Source organism: Equus asinus, chromosome 10, assembly GCF_041296235.1.
Source record: "Equus asinus isolate D_3611 breed Donkey chromosome 10, EquAss-T2T_v2, whole genome shotgun sequence".
Lineage (NCBI taxonomy): Eukaryota > Metazoa > Chordata > Mammalia > Perissodactyla > Equidae > Equus > Equus asinus.
The window spans coordinates 96,799,700-96,820,338 of NC_091799.1; the positions used below are offsets into that span (position 1 = coordinate 96,799,700).

General features: G+C 44.9%; 1 protein-coding gene across 6 annotated transcripts in view; it reads right to left on the minus strand.

Annotated features, from left to right (window-relative positions):
- The window catches only part of TRIO (trio Rho guanine nucleotide exchange factor), a 356,110-nt gene that overhangs the window by 36,773 nt on the left and 298,698 nt on the right, over positions 1–20,639 (minus strand). For all 6 annotated transcript variants that reach the window (XM_044779483.2, XM_070519854.1, XM_070519855.1 and 3 more), the window contains exons 35-37: positions 9,106–9,398; positions 7,453–7,623; positions 4,748–4,843 (exon numbers count right to left, since the gene is read on the minus strand). In XM_044779483.2, the coding sequence (XP_044635418.2) occupies positions 4,748–4,843; positions 7,453–7,623; positions 9,106–9,398 (560 nt within the window). The remainder of the gene's footprint in view (positions 1–4,747; positions 4,844–7,452; positions 7,624–9,105; positions 9,399–20,639) is intronic.

Here is a 20,639-nt window from a genome sequence, read left to right on the forward strand (position 1 = left end):
GGTTGCCTGTCCTTCACTGTGGCTTGGGAGACCTAGGTGGACAGCCAGAGGGTACAGACACCCTGACAGGACGCAGTCACGGTTACGTGTCCTCGTCACATTCATGCCATCCACTCCCTCAATGCTGCCCAGTGGCCTCTGACACAAACGGTGGGCAAGTGAAAAGGCTATGGCCAGCACAGAGCGGCCTTGGAGCGGGAATTACTGGGACTGCACAGATTCGGAGGAATTATTGCAAAATCCTCTGGGTTTGGTGGTTTTTTTGTGGGTAGGTTCTTGTCAACTTTCATCCAAGAAGACAGGTCTGCAGATATTTAATCTCTTCTGAGGTTAGCTTTGGTAAATTATATTTTCTTAAGAAGCTGCCCATTTCATCCAGGTTTTCAAATTTACTTTCTGAGAGTTGAACAAAGTAATGTATTATGCTTCAATTTCCTAAGTTTCTCTCTCCCTTACAATTTCCTATTTTGTGAATTTGTGCTTTTATTTTCTTCAGAAGGTTACCTGATGCCCATATTTTTTGAAAGAACAGATTTTTGGTTTTGTTTGTTACTCTACTATTTTTCTGTTTTCCAACTCATTAATTTCTGCTTCTCTCTCTACAAATGAATTCCTTCTGCTTTTCTTTGGTTTATTTTGCTATTGTTCTAATATACTGAATTAGATGTTTACTTCGTTTGTTTTCATTCTTTCTTGTATCTTCTCTTTTATTCGATCAATGAAGAGAAGAAAACCTCAAAGTCAAGTTCAGATGGTCCCTGCGGCTGTCAGCTGTCTGCCAACGCTCAGGAAAGACGCACGTCCTTAGACCAGCAATGTGCAGGGCGGAGAGAGAAGCAAATCCCAGGGCACAGTTTTCAGTATGGTTTTAATTTTCCAGACTGGATCCTCAGGTTTTAGGGTCAGGAGGGTCAGTCCTTGAACACATACTGCATAACAGTTGAACACCCCCCCTTCTTCCCCAGTCCCATCAATTAATACAGAGCTTCTGATGGGTAAACAATCCAGTGTTCAAATCCTGTTATGAAGGTGCTATAGCCTAAGAGATCACCCACAAGAAAACGAACGTGGATGACCAAGCATCTGCGGCACGTAGTGAGACACGCAGGAGTGACTCAGTTACGGGAAGCAGGATAGAGTGACAGATATTAAAATGATTCACTAGAGTTTTTACTGGAAAAAAAGTAGTTCTGTTTGACACTACAGGGTTAGTGAAAGGAAACCAATAGGGTTATGTTTCCCCTGAACCAGAAAGAGACAGAATCTAGATTACACTCCATGGAGAATGAAGAAGGGACGAGTCTATCATAAACAGCATAAATATGGTTCTCCAACGAGGAATTAGTGAATGCCACACGCTGGAAGCCTGTTAGGAGCTTCACAAACAGCACTCCATTTGTGACCCCAGGTTCCAGGTGAGGGACACAGGCTGGGAGAGGCTGAAGCATTAAGTAGGAGAGTTTGAGCCCAAGTCCATCTAATCCCAAAATCTATGCCCTTTCCACTTTGCCAATACCTTTATACCTGTTAAATGAAGAAGCAACATAAGTGGAAAGAACTTATTTTTGTTTGTTTGTTTTTGTGAGAAAGACTGGCCCTGAGCTAACATCTGTTGCCAATCTTCCTCTTTTTGCTTGAGGAAGATTGTTATTGAGCTAACATCTGTGCCCATCTTCCTCTATTTTATGTGGGATGCTGCCACAGCGTGGCTTGATGAGTGGTGTGTAGGTCCACGCCCGGGATCTGAACCTGACAACCCCAGGCCACCCAAGCGGAGCGTGTGAACTTAATGGTTACCCCACCAGGCCAGCCCCTAGAACTTAGTTTTAACTGATGAAGTTTAATTCCTCAGAATTGAAAAGGGAGAGTAAACCAGTATAAGCTGAAAGAGGCCAGGCCATAGAACTCCTCTCTATTTGGAAGTCCATCTGAACTAATTAGAAATGAATCTCAAACCACTTAAAATGTAATGCAATTTAAATATGTGCAGAATAATTACTAGCATGGCTGACAAAGGGTTGCCTTGTAGCATTCCTTGGAAAAACTCTTTCAATTAGACAAGAATGATTTTAATGGTCATATAACTGATGTGTACAAATGACTGTTTTTAAAATGTTTGAGGATGCTTGGAAACTGACTAGTTACAATTTAAGTGTCCTCTGTTTAGACCATTAATCAACTTGTCTCTCAAAGAGAGAGCCAGGATGTGGTTTAGCTCAGCTCATACTGACATGATCCCAAAGTCTTGACCAGTAAAGGCAAGGTCTTGAGTTATCCACCAAGTCCCGTCCGCCTCTCTGCCTGACTTCCTGCTGAACCTTGAAGCCCATCACGTTCTTTTCAGAACACAGCACAACTGCCCGGGGTCAGGGGCTGGGGTGGGGTGGGGAATTCCAGCTTGGCAGGCGATACATGCCAGTCTGAATTTTTCGTGATATAATCCCTTTTGACCCGGTCAAGCAGTTTCATTAGAAGATGTTAAAGGGTGGAAGAAGAAATGGGAATGCTATGCATGGCACCTAGTTAATACTTGACTCAAGGAAGATAAATTCCTAACTTTAAAGTACAATCATGTGTCGCCTAACGACGGGGAGACATTCTAAGAAATGCACCGTTAGGCGATTTCGTTGTTACTTGAACATCATAGGGTGCACTTACACAAACCTAGATGGTGTAGCTTACTACACACCTAGGTTACATGGTACTAATCTTATGGGACCACTGTCATATATTCGGTCCATCGTTGACCAAAACGTTATGTGGCACATGACTCTATACCCTTTTTTTTTTTTGAGGAAGATTAACCCTGAGCTAACTACTGCCAATCCTCCTCTTTTCGCTGAGGAAGACTGGCCCTGAACTAACATTCATGCCCATCTTCCTCTACTTTATATGCAGGACGCCTACCACAGCATGGCTTCTCCCAAGCAGTGCCATGTCCACTCCCAGGAACCGAACCAGTGAACCCTGGGCCACCAAGAAGCGGAACATGTGAACCTAACCACTGCGCCACTGGGCCTGCCCTGACTGTATACCCTTTGACCTAGCAATTCCAGTCCTGGAAATTTACCCAATGGACATAATCACACACACGTGATGAACACGGATGTTTCTAATAGTGAAAAACTGAAAACAACTTTATAGACATATTATTATGGAATTTATTTAAATAAACTGTAGTATAATCATGTCTGCCTCTTACTAGCTAGTCAAGTTTTTAAACATTCTGTGTGCCTCCGTTTCTTCATCTGTAAAATGGGATACAATAGTGAGTGCCTACCTTATAGGGCTGTTGTGGGGAATATAAATTTATACATGCTTAGGACTCAGAGTACCACCTAGTTTAGAGTAAGCCCTTAGTGGTATTATCATCACTGCATCTATATAATGGGATATTATATAGCCATTAAAAGAACTCAGATGAATCTGTATGTACTGATGTACATATCCTCAAGATATTTAAATCTTAGAATCTTAAAAATTGGATGAATCCATTTTGAAAGAAAAAGCATGCATATGTTCCCTTCTCCTCCCCCATATATGTTTGCGCCTGCAAAGAGATCTCTGGAGAGAAACTTGTCAAACTATTCACAGCAGTTACCTCTGGAGAACAGATTATGGGAGAGGCTGAGGGCTTTTACTTTGGAAGAGGTGATTTTTACAGGATGTTAAATAACTTCACAGAGGTAGTAGGACATGCTAGTCTGAAAATTGTTACCATTAACGGTTTTTCCATTTCATAGTTAGGAAAAATAAAGAAACATAGAAATTACTTGATTTGAATCAGTTAGAAGCAATGCATAACTGTCTAAGCTCAAGGAATCAACATTTGATTTGGGTCTTTTATTAATCAAACCCATGTTGATCAACTGGCAATACAGAGGTCACTAAGAGAATAAAGCCCTTACATAACAGTGCCAACCCTTCTCCCTTATACACTGTCAGTCTAAATGAAAGACCTCAGACAAAGCAAAAGAACACCATCAGCCTATCTGTGAGTACAACCGACACTGGGTACACTCAGACAAGACTGAAACCCACCATGTTTGCCATGATGGTGCCAGCATCACAGACAGCGTGGGTGCAGGAAAGGACCAACCTTGGCTCTTGGCAGGCATCTCTAAGCCCTTGGAAGGTCCTCCCTGATAAGAATGTCTGTCTACCTGGGGCCCTTGGGCCAAGACAGATAGTCTATGCTAACAATGTGACTTCTGGTGGGAGCTTTGGGCCACGTGCTATCTTGATCTCTGGAGGGGCAGGGGACAAACGTGACCATGTGAGCAGCCAATCCTGGGCATGTGACTGAGCTCAAATAAAAACTCTGAACATCAAGGTTCGGGTGGGTGTCTTTGGTTGGCAACACGCTGTACATACAGTCAGCACTGCCCACACGACTGCAAGGGGAGAGGACAACTGGCAGCTTGAACCTGGAACCCTCCTGGACCCTGCCCCATCATGGACCTCTTCCCTGGCTGATTTTAATCAATGTCCTTTCACAGCAGGAAACCACATGTGTGACTTTTCTTAGTTCCGTGAGAACTTCAAACAAATTACTGAACCTGAGGATGGTCCCGGGGACCTCCAAACTTGCAGTCGGTGAGAAGTGAGGGTGGCCTTTGGGACCCGTGAAGTGCAGTAGTCCACAGGCACCTTCTGTGGACCAGAGCAGCACACAGACAAGGGTGTATCCACCTGCAAGCAGCACCTCAGGGCCGCTCCAGACCTCAGATGCTCTGGGAAGCCTTACCATCTTGCTCTTCACGAGTTCCTCAATGGCACTGACGAGCTCGGCTGCGCTCGGTGTCTCAGAGCTGGTGGGGCGGACGATTAATCGAGAAGAAGCCTGGGGAAGAGGTTCAGAAAAAGAAAGGGGAGGGGGAGGCCTCGTGTTAGTCACTGGACAGATGGTACATTCTCCTGCAAGCTCAGTCTCTTTTTAAAAGTAACTCCAGACAAAAAGACCACAAGTTTGTCTTTGTTTGCATTTATTTAAAGTCATCCTTTTAAATTTACAATATTCTGACATGAAATATTAAATAAAACCTGTCTGGGATACATGTGGAAAGCAGACAAAGTCTGTTTTTAATCTGTAGTCATGTAACATCATAATGTTTTTCAAAGAGGTGACTGGGCACGGGGAACTTCTAACTGTAACTTTCGCAACTGCAGGCTAGGCTACTGGCTAAGGAGAAAAAATACAGAATCTGATCAACGGAAGAATGAAAGGCCTAAGGTCTAACGAGTGAATCCTTAAATAATCAGGAAACAAAGCGGGTTACTAAAAATGGCATTACTGTGGTGATGGGGTTAAAAGAAAGAAACGAGAAAGAAAAGGAAAGGACCCAGGGCGCACTGACCAGACAGGGAGGAGGGGGGACGAGCTCACCATTTCCTGTGCCATCCATTTCCCCAATGCTTAGTGCAGAGTACAGAAGATCTGCGGCCTCACAAGCTATCAGATGCCATTTACGGCTAGAATCAGGTGTACAGGGGTGGACAGGTAAGGAATCTGGGGGAGGGACTCCGAGTTCAAGTCTCAGTAATTAGCAAACACGGTGTGTTTGCAGATTACTTGCACCATTAATTAACTGGAAACTAGAAGGGGGCGTAATATGAACCTTGCTTCATATTAAGGACAGCAGAGATGCATGCGACACACGGCTAGCTGTCCTAATGATGCGTTTCTCACAGTAGACAGATACGAATTTATACATTTACAACAAGGCTTTTACAAATGTGGAGCCAGATATGTACTTTGCAAAACAAATGCTGGCTTGGTCTAATGAAATCTGGAATATGAGGTGAAGAAAACAAGGAAAAAAATTCAAATGGAGAGGTAAGGAAACTGAGCCAAAACAGACACAGAACACAAATCAACATAATGCTGCAGTGACGGTTTACAAAAAGAGAAAACAGAACAGAACAAAACATTAGTCACAAGATAAGAAACTCTCTGGGAACATCACTATAGATTTTTGTAAATGAAGAATCGCTATTGACAATACCCAATGAGGGAACACAATAACCAATAAATGATTTTAGCAAACAGAAAAATCTAGCGCAATCCACTCTTTAAATGGAGAAAAATACTCTCTTATTCAGTGAATAAGTCAACCAGGCCCGGTACCGCACTTTTGGGTAACTGTCCAGCTTTAAGAAATGTCAGTTTTCTGCTTTTGAGAAAGGTTTAGCTTAGATGCTACAAAACAGCTTAGGAATCGTCAGAGACGACACAGCCCCAGTTCCTGGTGAGTCCACTCAGTGCAGTGGAGGGTGAGGTCTTCCCTACCTCAGCCGCCTGCATCCCCAGCACAGGGTCTGCACCTCAGACACCCCCACCCTCCAGACTCAAACCCAAGCTACGTCCTTCAGCTGAGACCTCAGCACCCTTACTGTGCACCGAGTGCCACAAAGGGAGGAGGAAGCAGAGTTCTACAGAGAAGGGGCAGTGGAAATATCTGCCTGAGGTTATGACTAATGCGTGATTTGCCTCGGCCTCACAGCTGTCAATCACCAGGCCCGGGCAGACCCAGGTCATAAAACACAGGCAATCTAGCAAGTGACTGACCGTGTTAGCCCTGCAGAGGGGGTCAGGGAAGGAAAAAGGGGAAGAATGGGAAAACCAAGGAAAACATCTGTTTTATGCAGAAAAGTTACTGCCAAAAAGAAAAAAAATTGCCAGTAATGACTTCATAGCATGGTTTTCAACACCTGCCAGTCTGGAGGAGCAGAAAAGGCCTGAAGGCAAGAGGATGTGCAAGCCACAGTTCTCAGGTTTCCTTTCTGATATTTTATGGTGCTACAGCTGGGATGCACATAATAATTTTAGATTATATCAAAACTCAAAAAGGGAAAAAAAAACAAAAGAAGATTTATTACTCAGCTTGAAGCCTCCACATACATCCAAAGAGGAGATTCACGGCTTTGAACTGATTGCTATACTTTGACAACTATCTCCATGCTCCAGCTGGAGGCTGGTGTCGGCCATGCTGGAAAAGGCACTGGACAGCCAGACAATCTCATCTGAAAATGACACCCGTGTGCAAAAGCACCAACAGAGAGAAGGGGCCGGCCGACTGCTCCTCCAGGCGCAATCCTGCAGCCTGCGTGTGGATCCTCTGTTCTCTCAGGGACCCTCGCCAGTACAGGAAGAAAAACTACAACTGCTTTAAGAGTAGTAATTACTAAAGCATCATTAAAAAGGCATTGAACGTATTTATACAGAGCACACGTGTACTGCTTATTTATACAAGCACACTGTACTGCTTAGTCTACATGGACTTTGTTATCTATACTTTTGGGGTGAAAACAGGCAGAATCTGCCTGGAGAAGCAGTATGCTTTCTGGGCACCTTTTTCCAGCCCTGGAGTCACCTGTCTCTTGGAAGGAGGCTGGTGGACAGCAGCTACTGTACAGCCCCTCCCTTGCACAGGTGGCGTGGGCCCCCCTTACCTTGTCCTCCTGCGAGTCCGGCTGGAGCAGGCTGTGCTGCTGGATGGCCATGGGCGGGGGGAGAGGCACGGCGTCGGCTCCCTCCTCCCCTTCCTCCTCTCCACAGCTCTGCATGCCCGACGAGGAGGACTTAGAGAGCGTGCCGCTGCTCAGGCCCTCGTTCCGGCCTCTCTGAAATCAAACCAACATTCCCTCATTATATTCTAGGCCTGACTGTCAATGTCACTTCGCAGAAGCTGAGTCCTAAGGGGTTAACTGGGAATGTAGAGCCAGGACAGAAACTGAGATGGCAGAAGTCAGGGACAACCTTTTTCCACCCTCATGGTAACTTTTCATTCCTTTCTGCAACCCAGCTACCTCACTTGCCAACTTGGACGAAAGAAGGGCCCCTGAGCGCGTCTTTTGAAGAAAATGCCAATGTTATCTGTTAGGCTTTGAACACATCTCATCTTTAAGCCACCAGTAAAAAAAAAAAAAGGCTAAAAAACTTGAACCATAATCCTCATGTCAATTCAGTTCCTTTGGTCTAGTTTTATTTCATTTTTGGTACCTTGCTAGAAAAGAATTCACTGACATACGAAGGGCATAAAGAAAAATACAACCCAAGATGCATTTTAAGAATGTGAATTAAGTATCATATTAATTTTCCTCTACTTTTATTTTTAGAAAAAAAATTCAGTTTAATTTCTACTAAGAGGACATAGATTTATAAAACACACAGATGAGGACACAATGAACCACACACTCCAGTGAAAACTGTGGCAAAACACAGCCAGGAAAAAGGCAGCAGAAAGCCCGTATCTGCAAAATAAATTAAATGATACCAATCTTGTCCTTTCTCTCTGGCTGCCTTTTTCTTTTCAAGTCAGTATGGGATTTGGGAGGCAGGGGGTCTAAATTAAAAATTCCGAGGGCCCCTCAACTGACACCACCAGTGCCGACAGCCCACCTTGGGGATCATGAAGGAATTCTGTTTCTCGCAGTATAATTTAAAGCCCCTGAACAAACGGAAATTAAAAAAAAATTCCTGGCCGACCTATGTACATTTATCTTTGATGACATGGGAATAACCTGGGGTTTATTGCTGGGTTAGCAAAGTAAATTAATTGGGTATTTTCTACTCAGGACAAGATGTAAGTATAAATATGGGGGGGGGGGATAATTGGAGAATGCAAATATTCCTCTAGTCCTTCCAAGTCTAAAATTGGTGCTTTTCCTGCAAAATGCTCTATCATGGGTTGGTGCTAACGTCAGGGACTGCTTAAACGTGTTGTAAGGGGCAGTGCCTCTGGCTTTGCCCCTGGTGGAAGTCAGGGAGACAAGGACGGGGCTGCACCATCATTGCTCCTGGAGCAGGCTGGGTGCCAAGCCTGGGGAGGAAAGCTCACGGCCCTCTGATTTCTTTATCAGAGGCCACCTGTAGGTCCCGACCAGGTTCTCGTGGGAGCTGCTACCCCAGAGCTTGTCCCCATTCAATCGAGCCAACTGCTTTCATGGAATTTACCGGGCTCTCTGACCCTGGTGTTTCCAGGTACATATGGAAAACGCAACCAAATTAGTGTGTTCCCAAGACAAGCATCACTTTCTACCACTTGAAGAGAAAATGTCAGAGTGCCCCGGGGTGGCCCTCCAGGGTGCAACCCCAGCTCTGACCTCTTCGACGGTCTCGTCCTGCGGGGTGGCGGCGCTGTCGTCCGAGTCCTTCTGCGAGCCGGCATCGGCGCTCTTGCGCACCTCCCTGCTCTTCTTGTGCTTGTGCGCCAGCTTCTTCACGTGCCCGTCTGCCTTGCCGCTGCTCAGCCGCCGCACTGGGCTCGTCAGCCACTTGCGCAGTGTATTGCCCGGGCGCTTGGGGCCCGGGGAGCTCTGGGCCCCCATCATGTGGGGCTGAAGAGAAGCCACGGAGGCCGGCGGGCTGGCATCGTTACTGGAGACGGACAGAGAGTCTGCCGGGAGGAGAGAGAAGCAGCAAATTTGAGTGACGGCCCTTCAATCCTCCCGGTGTCCACTGGTGCCATTGTGCCAACCAGCTTTTGCCCCACCCAGCTGGGCGGGGGGTCCGCAGGGCAGCTGAAAGCTGTGCCGCTAGCTGTACCCACAGGGTAGAACCATCACAAGGGGAGGTCAGAGCCCCTGCACACGCTTTTTAAATGTTTACCAAACTTGAGTTTTATGAAAGATGATTTCTCTCAAGATGTACTTCCCCCTCCAAAAAACCCAAGTCGCCAATCCTGAAGACCAGTATCATTACCACACAGCTTTAAAATGTCATTATCACTTAAAATATCACAGACACTGGAGGACAGATGTTTAAATTATTTTCACCCATTTTTTTGATAAGCAAAAACCAAGAAAGAATGGTTTAAAGAAGAATTTAAAGGAAATTAAAAACTAATCCTGTTGGATAAATGTATCAGTTTGACTCACTCCCAGTGAATGAAAGTACAACTCAATAAATAAACGTGTGTGTGTGTCTGTATAAATCTGGATAGAGTTGACCTGGCCAGACTTTGTGACAAAAGGCACCTTTCTGGAAAGTTCCGTGTCAAGGGCGAAGTCAGTGAGTATGAAAAGCGCAAAGCTGACGGGTTTTTCGGGAGATCCCATCCACGCCCCTTGCTCACAGCCAAACTCTGGAACTACACAGGCGCGTGGCGTCTTTGCTCTCAGCCTCAGCAAAGTTACTTCATGTGTTGGAGTAAATAACAGTAACAATTAACAAAAACCATCACGCATTTTTAAAAGAAATGTGAGGAGCAGCAGCCTTCCTCCAGTAACCAAAATGCTCTAGAAAAAATATATCCAAATGAATCTTCTCATTGGATCTCAAACATTAAGTAGAGTCAACCCTGGTTGATGATTTTTCAGGAGAAAAAGGAGACATGACGACACGGAGGTAACAGCTTGACCCTCAACAGCCCAGGGAGCTACGAGGAGTCGCTTCACGGAGGCAACCAGTGCCCCGGACACACCGGGCCCTTCCCCGAGCTCGTCCACAGTGGACAGGATCAAACGCTTTCCTTTAGGAAACGAATGAAGAAGACCATTCACTCTGCTTGTTATTTTCTTAAATCTTTTGAAGTTTTAAAAATAAATTAAAATTCATCTCTGAAAAGATTCTTTTATCCAGACCCCAGTATTAGCTGTCCTTCCCTAGGTGGCACTGGAGGCCATTACGTGATACAGTTAAAAAGCAAGAGTTAGCTCCTCCCGATCCTGTGATCATATGGAGGAGAGCCAACAGCAGTCTCCCGCTCCCACTCCAGACGCCTGGACTGGACAGAGGAGCCCATCTAACTGCTGTCCCATTCCTGCTCCGGCCCGGGCCTCGCATGGCTGAAGGGTGTAACCTTCTATAAACAGATGAGGCATTTCAAGCAGGATCACTCATTCTTAAAAATCTAGACTTCCCTAGAGGCCGACTTTGGTTCAAAACTAATCAACACAGCATTCTGTTTAAGAGTAATAAGCTTTCCTCTCTGCATATATGGGTTTATACGTGTGTACATGTATGTACATATCTATGCATATATAATAGTCATATATGTTTTACATTTTATTTATTTTTTAATGAGAGCTACTAAAATGTTTCCGCATCAGTCTCGTTTTCCTCAGGCACCATCTGGAAGATGGAGGAGGGAACGAAGGCACTAAGCTGACAACACTCCCATGGGGGCACCACACGCAGGACTTTCTCAGGTGCTGATGCAGGATGAAGGGTGAGCAAAGCAGACACGGTCTTTACCCTCAGGAACTCCTGGTGTAGTGACAGCAGGAAGGACAAAAGGAAGAGGAGGGTTTGGACAGCCCACATGCCAGATGATAACTCATTCAACTCAAGTTTTTTTTAAGTACCAACTATTAGCAAGACACGGTGTGGCTACAGCAGGTGACACATTTCACAGTGATTTGTTGTTCTGTGACTCAGGGCCAAGCCTCGTACTCGCCACTGGACGGAGATGAATAAAACCTACTCCCTCCACTCATGGGGTCCACCACACAGTGTTTTCTGGGATCACACAACTACCATACAGATGAGAACGGACACATGCTATAAGCAAGTACAAGCCCTGTTAAAGGTTGAGGAGGAGGGCAATCATAGAGGGCTTCATGAAGGAGGCAGCACTGAAGCTGGCCTTTGAATGAGCTGAGGTTGAAACCCATGTCCTAGATTGCGAGAACGTATGCTCCATGAGGGCCGGGGCCTCATCTGTCTTGTTACTTGTACTCCTAGGGCCTCGCACAGAGCCTGGCATACAGTAGGCACTTATTAAGTAATGAATGGAAACATCAGAAATTCCCAGCCTAAAGAAAGAGAGCAAGCTGATTCACAGCCCATATTTTAAGGACAGTCATTTCTTCAACGAATATTCACTTAGCTGAATAACCAACTGCACAACACTAAGACCTGCGAAGCTGGCGCACAGGTGGAGGCTGGGAGATAACCCAGACTGGCCGTGACGTGGTGACGTGTCACTGATGGAGCTCCGCTGTGCCTTGTACGAACCGAGGTAGGCAGAGGAAAGATCGAGGCCCACTTTAATAAAAGTAAATCAAGTACAGGTCTTAACATTCATAAGCAGAATACTCACACATTAGAAGTAACGGGGAACACCAGCTAAGGCAACGAATGAACCTGACATGCTTTCGAGACTTTGGGGGAATCTGGCATGGGAGCAATGCAGCACATAATATGAAGCCTATGTGAAAAGAGGACGTGTACCAGGACTTCTGACACAGTCTCTGTCCACTCAGACTTGCAGGGCTGCAGAAAAGTGAGAGAGCTCTTGGATGGGGTGAGCGCTGTGGGCAGAGACACACAGCGGTCAAACATAAAGACCCCTCCACCAGTTAGCAGACGCAGTCAGCCTTAGCAGGCACGAGAGAGTGAACTGTGCTCAATCCATAAGCACCTTGGGGACCCAGCTGGCTTTACAGGGTGATTCTCAGGGCATCCTAGCCTTGCTTGGGAAAGGAGGTGGTGGTTGTAGAAATGGTTCAAAAAGACAAAGAAATTAGAGACATCATTTCCTAGCTTCCCTCTGTGGGCTCAGCTGTGTGGGATTTGGTTCTGTGCACTTTGGGAAGAGTGTTCAAAAGAGAGTTCCTCCTCACCAGGCAGGCCAAGCATTATAAACAGGGCTGCAGCCTGCATGTCCCATCCAAGACCCAGGAAGGAGGCAGAGCTGCCCCCAGTCAGAGCCCCCCACTGCTACAGGGGAACCGCTGCTCTGAAGGGAAGAGCAGCTCTCTTCCTGAGCTGCTATTCATCAAACCACTTAGGCGACATTCTTTCACTCTACTGGAATCTTTATGACTGAGTGAGCAGCAATGAAACAAATAACCAAAACCAAAAGCACAACTGATAAATGACTCCTTCTCTTCCCACTTTGGTTTTAACAGTAACGCTCAATTCTTCATGCTGTTTGATACTCTCCAAAAAAAAATTGTATTTTTTTCTTTTCATTGATTTTTCTAACAAATCAATGGATTGTTATAGTCCATTTATATGCTCTTGACTGGATTGTGACATAATGCATAAACCAGGAATTTAAAAAACATAAAAATTATTTAAACTTAATACAATCATTAAGAGAATGAAATAAAGTACCCGCTATTATTTTTAGTTATCAGAAGAACAGACTTTGCCTGCTAGACGAACTGCTCCGTTTCAAATTTTAATTTAAATGACATGTCTTAATGGTATCTCTAGCAGAATTAAGGTCTCCAATGTTACTGGGCATAAAGTAAGCATAAATCATACAACACACACAGAGCTTTGGAAGGTTCCTTGGGAAGATCTTAAGTTACCAGCTTGCCTTTCCCAGAAGAGCGCCCGGTGGCTGTGGTACGCTGTGGCTGAAGCGGTCTGTCCAGGCATAAATGCTGCTCGGGCAGGCTCCCTTCCTCTAAGACCTCACCTTTCTGCTCACAATTGGATTATGGACAGCTCAGGCCAATAACAAGAGTAATCCTCAGATGGCGAGCCCTATGGCCAGAGCTCTATGTGACCATTTCACGACAGCACTTTCCCAGCTGGGTAATTGTCAAGATAGGAAGCCGACCGTGACCTTAGATTCCAGGCTTCAAGTGGGTGGGCGCTGGGTCTGTTTTCTTTACAACTTCATGCCCAGCTGCCAGCAGGCCGTCTGGCACATCCGTGGAGCTTAATAAGTATACTTTGGATAAATGATGAATGGGTAAGTGAATCAATGACCAGCTACAGGATGTTTCCCAGCCTAAGCACACTGCCTGACAACTTAAGTCGACCATCGTGTACAGTAATGTCCTTAGTGGTATATCCCAATCTGTTTTGAGATGAGCTACAAGTAACATCTAATTTTAGTCAAGTTGACAAGTTCGTAAATAATTTACTTAGAAAATGATAACTCAGAGTAGATCAAGGCTCCTCTTGATCTGCACTATGCTATGCTTTCTTGCAAGGGAGAGCCGGCCTAGGAGCCCTGTGAGGGCGGCGTGCACGTGACACCCATCACGTGTGGCGTGGTTACGGGGGCAGAAAGAGGGTTCATGATCGAACTCACCTCAGAAATCCAACAGAAGACTCATTTATCACTCAAAAAAATTGTACGTGTCTCTGTTTCCCATCTTTAGTGACTGTCTCTTGCCTTCCCCTCATCTCCCACCTTCCCGATCAACACTCAGCACTGCTGCGTTCCCACCCCATCACTGACTTCCCTGTCTCCAGCATGCCTGCAGTGCACAGCAGGCCTTGTTTGGGAGCGTGTTTTCCTCTTGTCAGCTTGAGCAGACCTCGGTAATTCAAGGTCCAGATGGACGATAAATTAGGGACGTCAGAAAGAACTCTGGACTTATCAATGTCTGAGTTTGAGCCTGGCTCTCCCACTCAGTGGCCGTGACCTCAGGCCAACATTTTGGCATCTGAATTTCCTCATCTCACAGGGCTATAAGAGGATTATGTGAAATAATGGGAATGAATGAGCTTTACAAACTATAAAGTGCTTTTTACAAAGGAAGGGTTGTTGAGGCAACCTTCTCCCAGGCTCCATGGTAGCACAGAACTGTGAGGACCCAGAAAACAGGGGTTAGTTTTAAACACTTTTGTAATCACACGCCTGGCAGTGTGTCTAGGACACACTCAAAACCATTTTTAGACGTATGAAGGATGAATGAAGCAAGTTAGACAAATTGCTTCATTTTATTTCTAGTTTTTTAAAACAATTGGTTCCTTACTAAGAGGACAAAGCAAACGTCAGCATAAAGATACTATCAGCACATCACAGCCATTTAAAAAGATGCTCAGCTGTGTACAGAATGCCATTCGTGTTCTGCTTGAAGCCCTAAGAGAGAAAATCAATTAAAGTTTCTCTTCTTATTTTAAGGGGGAAAACAACCACATATAGATGGCTTCTCTGCTGAAGTCAGAGTTCACACAAAGTCCACATTAGATTTCTTCTTAAAATAAAGAAAAACGCCAAAGAAAAGAGGGGAACACAAGAGGCCTGACCTTGAGCCCCACACAGGAAAGAGTTTCACCCTGTGAACACACACAACACTAAAATTGCCGGGAGAAGAGAAATCGTCTTCTATTCCCAGTCTGTAAATCTGAGACATCTGTGATTAATAAAGCACTTTTTTTAAAATGTAAGAAAAAAAAGGAAAAGGGCCCATATCCTGCTAGTTCCAGATGAAGAAGGATCACATTTCATTTTAACCCTCTCCTCATTTTCACGAGCGTAAAAAGTCTCAAAGATATTGGTAAGTGTTCTGGAGTGAAATCTGGGTTGCTGAGTATGGTCGTATACTGAATTAAAAACTCCAGCCCCTGACTCCAAAAATGTTTCACCAAAATCTACGCATTTCCTTGCAGCTGTCTGTTGCATTTCTTCATTTCAGTCTAACAGCAGAGAGGCTGCAGGAGGGCAAAGGTTTCGGCTGCTTTGCTCACGCTGCATCTCTAGACTTTAAAGCCTGCCTTTAGCTCCAAGTGAGCACTTTACAGATTCATGGTCATTCCAAAGCAGTGGGGTCGGGATTCAGTCCCACCCGTCACGGACTGGCTGTGAGGATCTTACAAGTCCTTCACCTTCCTGAGTGACACGATGCTGATTCCTTACCAGGCTGCTGGGGGGGAAAAGACACAAAAAAGGTCTTTGTACACTTACAGCCTAACACAAACATGAGGCGGTACTCATATTTTTGCATAGAAAACAAAATTGCAGAAGACAAGGAAGAAGCCAGGACGAAGTGGAGCCCTGAGATGTGGACGATGATCACCCCAGGGCCAACAACAGGAAGGGAGAACAGGTGGGACAGCGAAGGCCTCACCTCTCGATGGCGCATGCTGCAGTGTCTCACTGCTCGACCACACATCTGCTGTGACAGGCATTCCTCATGCCACACAGTGCCAGCCCGACGCGAATCCACGGGGCCAGCGCTAAGAGCCGTGACATTCTGATGCGGCACGACCACCACACAGACGCACACATCCAACACTGGGAAGACTTTCCACTAAACAGATGTCTCACATTTCAAATTCTCCTCCACAGTCTCCCATTATGATTTAAGTAGTTAGTTTTAAGGAAAGATAGTCCTGTCTTTCTGTCCTTTGTAGATGTCCAAAAATACCTGTCAAATGAACAATGCACTGACGTCTTGATACACACTCTGATCAGGATGAAGCTCACTCAGAGTTCGGCTCACTCCCAAAGCTAAGTGGTAACTCACAGTTCTACCTCTAAGGACTTAAAGAAATGTTTATTTAGCAGCTATTGCTATGTGCTAGAGAGAGAGAATTCAAGGACACTTTGGGGCAGCTGCTTCTAATGTCTGAAAATTACTCCATCAGAAGAGACTGGGCAGGGTTTAATCAGATGCACCTGGCCTGTGGCAGTTTCTCAAACCTGTCTTGTCAAGAATTCAATGCAGCGAATCACATTTCTATTCAGGAAATTCTTCTACATACCAGGAAAGTTGTAATGGACATGTGGAAAACAGATCTATAAATTACTCCTAAAGTAAAGAGCAAGTAAGTTGTTGGCTTTGACTGCCGACTGGGTTGGTTCAAATATTCTAGAGCAAAATTTTCCTGAGTAAATGACTGCCATCTCTACACTTTTCAAACTGGATTTTAATTCCCTGCTTTTGGAATCGAGGTAACATTTTTTTGGAATAATATAAAGGACCATAGTGCACTAGAAATTCTCTTAGAGATCACATAAAAAGTGAGCTAATCTGTAAATGATTCTTCCAGATGTGTTTCTAGGGCCTGTAGTCCTCTTTGCTTTACGCAGTGGCCACAGTCACCTCCACAGCCTAGGTGTATTGCTTTGCGACAGAGTGAGACAAAGTCGGGGAATTTTAGGTAATGAAGAAAGTGATCTGCCCAGTGATACGGTTATACTTTTGGTGGTTCAGAATATAGGGCCAAGTATTTTTATATATTTCTCTAAATGTAAATCTCCATTCTATTTGTAAATATCTGGAAACTTTGCTTGATTGACTCCTATGTTTTCATTTGAGTGACCTCATTCTTACATAAGTTTCCCTTGTCTTCTGTCTGAGCATCAACGATTCTTAATTTGTTCTTCAGCAAAATAAAAACAAAGCAGGGGTTGAAACCCAGGCACAGATGGGGCGCCGCATCCTGACTTACCTGCTTCTCTGTACACACCTAGGCTCAGCTCAGCTGTGCCGGGGCCCAGGGCTTCACTCTGGGCTGTAACGGTCATGCAAATTCATGTTAACACGGGAAATTATCTTTTACAAAAGTCAGAAGCTGTACAGAGGCACTGAGCACTAGTTTTCTGGATGGCAATGACTAAAATGTGGCAAGAGAATATTAAAAGCAAATTTTACATATTTCACAGTCTGGTGCATGGTGGGACCTCAGTGCAAAAATGTGAACTTTGTATTTCCTTTCAAATATGAAGTGAACACAGAAAACACGAAGGAGAAAGATAAATTCCCCAGTTTTTTTTTTTTTTTAATAATCCCTAGATTTAACCAGAGGTCCAGCACAACATGGCCATGGCTCACACTGTAATGAAGAACACATGGTCTTTGCTGCCTGAGAAAATGCACATAAATGACCAACACATTCACTGTTCCCTGTGCAGCCCCTTCCACGAATTCACACGGGAGTGTTCGCTAGCAGCCAGCCAGCTCTGGGGACCCCTGAATGGAAGAACGCAATGTGTTAAAACAGACTCAACTAGAAACAATTGGATTCAATTAGAAACAACTGCTCTACCTTTTCCTTTGGTGAAGGCTGTGAGCATGAGCCCATGAGCCCATGAGCCCGCGGGCACACACAGAGCAGTTTTACTGTTTCCTGCTCTAGTCTTAGAGAGTCGTGTCAGGAACAGACTTCTTACCTTCTTACCACCACCTAATACGAGGAGCGTGGGAGACACAAGGCTTGTAACATCCACCTAACCCAACAGAACACGCACACGGAAGCTGCACACGCAAATCTGCTCTTTTGACTCCTGGAGAATCTCTACCTGCTATTTATTCTTAGTGTGGTTTCTGAAAACACTTAAACAAGATGTAATCATTGGAAAATGTGGCTATGTCAACAAATGCAAAACTTCAAGCATTACTGGTCCTTGCAAACTGATTCTTGTGGGGGAAATGCTAACCTGTCAGAATTTCTAGTCGAGAAACCATCTCATTTCTAAAGTTCTTTCTCCATTTGAATTTCCAATAAAGAAATTAGATAAAAATGAAAGCAGATGGCATAATCCTTGGCTAATCAGATGAATGAGACACCACATATTGCCGAAGCGGAAATTTGAAAACACCTCAGAAATGAAATAATGAGGAAAGCGTCATTATTGGTAGCGGATAACAGAAACGATAGGTTAGTCTGCATCGGCGTGAGGAATTTAATACAAACCTAGTGAACTGAGTTATCCACACCCCAGACAAAATAGGACCTGGCTCATCTGCTGGATCAAGAATGTCTAGGTACGAGTGGCTCTGTGGCTGGTGACAGTTTATCCCAGGTCGCTGGCTTCCAGGAAAAGATGAGCCTAGTAATCCCATGCCTGGTGACCGGAATGCTGGGAGAGGGAGGCACAGTGCCAAGAGCCAACCTGGCCCCTGGCAAAGATGGAGGGCCGAGATGAAACCCTCCTTGTACTGCACTGCTGTGGTGTGGCAGGCCCACCTGACACCCGTGCCCGGGGTGGGACAGGGAGAACCAGGCACAGCTGGTCGACTGCTCGCCTGGCTCAGACATCCACACACTGTTAAAACCACAGCGTTTTATAAAACACAACTCTCTGGTCAGAAAGCTCTCTTCTTTTCTAACTCTGCTTTTACGCTGGGACTCACTTGTTACGCGATCCTTCTCCACACAGGACAAACACTTGCCTTGTCTGAGGAGAGTTTCTTGCCCATATTCCTGTCTTCCTGGAATGACAGGGCCATTTTCTCTGCTTTTTATGTGGGCTAGCCCTTGAAATATACTTTTTGGGAGATGAATAGGAGGCTTCTGCAACCAAAGGTCTAAGCTGCCACAAGGGAAAAGAAATTCCCAAGGAGCTCTCCTGCCGGTGGTGACGGGGAGGGGATTTGGGCTCATTCTGGACTTTTACACAAGGACAAAAGCAGATGTTTCAAGATACCCTTGCTGGATGAAAGAAAGACGCTTTTTCAAAAAAAAAAATTACATAAAAATGAGACCGGAAACACACACATCCTGCAAGCTGCAGACACTTATGTGTCCCGGAGCTTCCTGACACCCTCCCAGCCCGGCCCCCACACCCCTGATATACAAGCTTCGTGGCTCTTCAGCATCCACGGGCTGGGGGCAATGAGCAGGAGGAAAAGTGGTTTAGCCTTAGCCTTCACATGGAAAGTCCTCCAGCCAGCGAGCAGCCTGGCTGCCCACACGGAGCCCCACTGTGGCACCGCTCCATGTGAAGTCCTGGGCAGTGGAAGGGACTGGTGCTCAGCCTGACACCCACTGAGAGCAGAGGCTGAGGGGGAAGAAGGCCCTTTGACACCTCACCTGGTTCCACCTCCTCCTCCTACACAATGAAACATAAGGAGTCAGCCCAGGTCCAGGCTTCCACGAGGCTCTGCAGGAGAGGGCGCTGCGTGTGACCACACAGCCACCCAGGCAATGAATGACCTCCTGCGGCCCAGGCTGAAATGCTCAGAAACCAGGAAAACTTCTGAATGCTCCTCTATTCGTTGGGCTTTTTCAGAGGCTGAGACCCTCTGTGTTCCCAAAAAGTCAAATGGCTGCTCTTTTCACAAAATTACTCAAGATTACTATCACTTACACAAAGAGAGATTATTAAAAAAACAAATTCTGTGTGTTCATCAGATGACTTAGTATTTAGTATATTGCTGACATGGGGATAATGAGATTCTCTCTGTGATAAAATAGTGGATTTTTGATTCTGAATTTCTTCCTTTGAGAAGTTATTTCGAAGGCAAGACAGTATTGATTAGTGCTCTGAATAGACAGTCCTCATTTAAGGGAACAGAAAGTTAGTTTGGGGGACATAACAATCATGTGGTGCTCACACAGCACTCCCTCCGTCTCATTCTGCCTTTCACAGGTTCTAAGACTGTGAAGAAACTTGCATGTTTAACTCGTGGGCATAATCGTTGCTGATATTAACACGAAGTGTCAGCGTGAAAGATCTCATCTCGTCTGAAGGAGGCTCACACTTGGGACTGTATTCTTCACAATAGTCATGCTTTTGGTTAACGTCTTCTCATTACTTGTTGAGAAGAAATACTTTAGGCTATCTTCTTAAAGAGGAAAACAAAGATTTTCTTGGGGGCAATTTGCAGATTTTTCAAATTGAAAATATCTCTAAATGAAGCAGGAGACATACAAAGACACTCCCATGCAAAATGGTTTAAAAGAACACTCCGCAGTTAGTAGTTTAAACTGCGTGATTGATTTATTTCAGGTGGTGACAGATTTCTCTTCATTTATATATAAATTTATTATTATTTTAAAAATTACCAGATTCAGAATGCCAACATGCAAAAGTCTTTTCCTACATTCTAGAAAATGCATGAATTGCATAAGAACATACCCAACCAAAATATGTTAAAAACCACACAAACTTATAAATGTTTTCAATAGAGCCACAAAACTCATTTCATAGAGCCATATACTCATTTTTATACAGCATGAAGTAAAAAAACAACGAGCCTTGGAATGTTCTGCAATG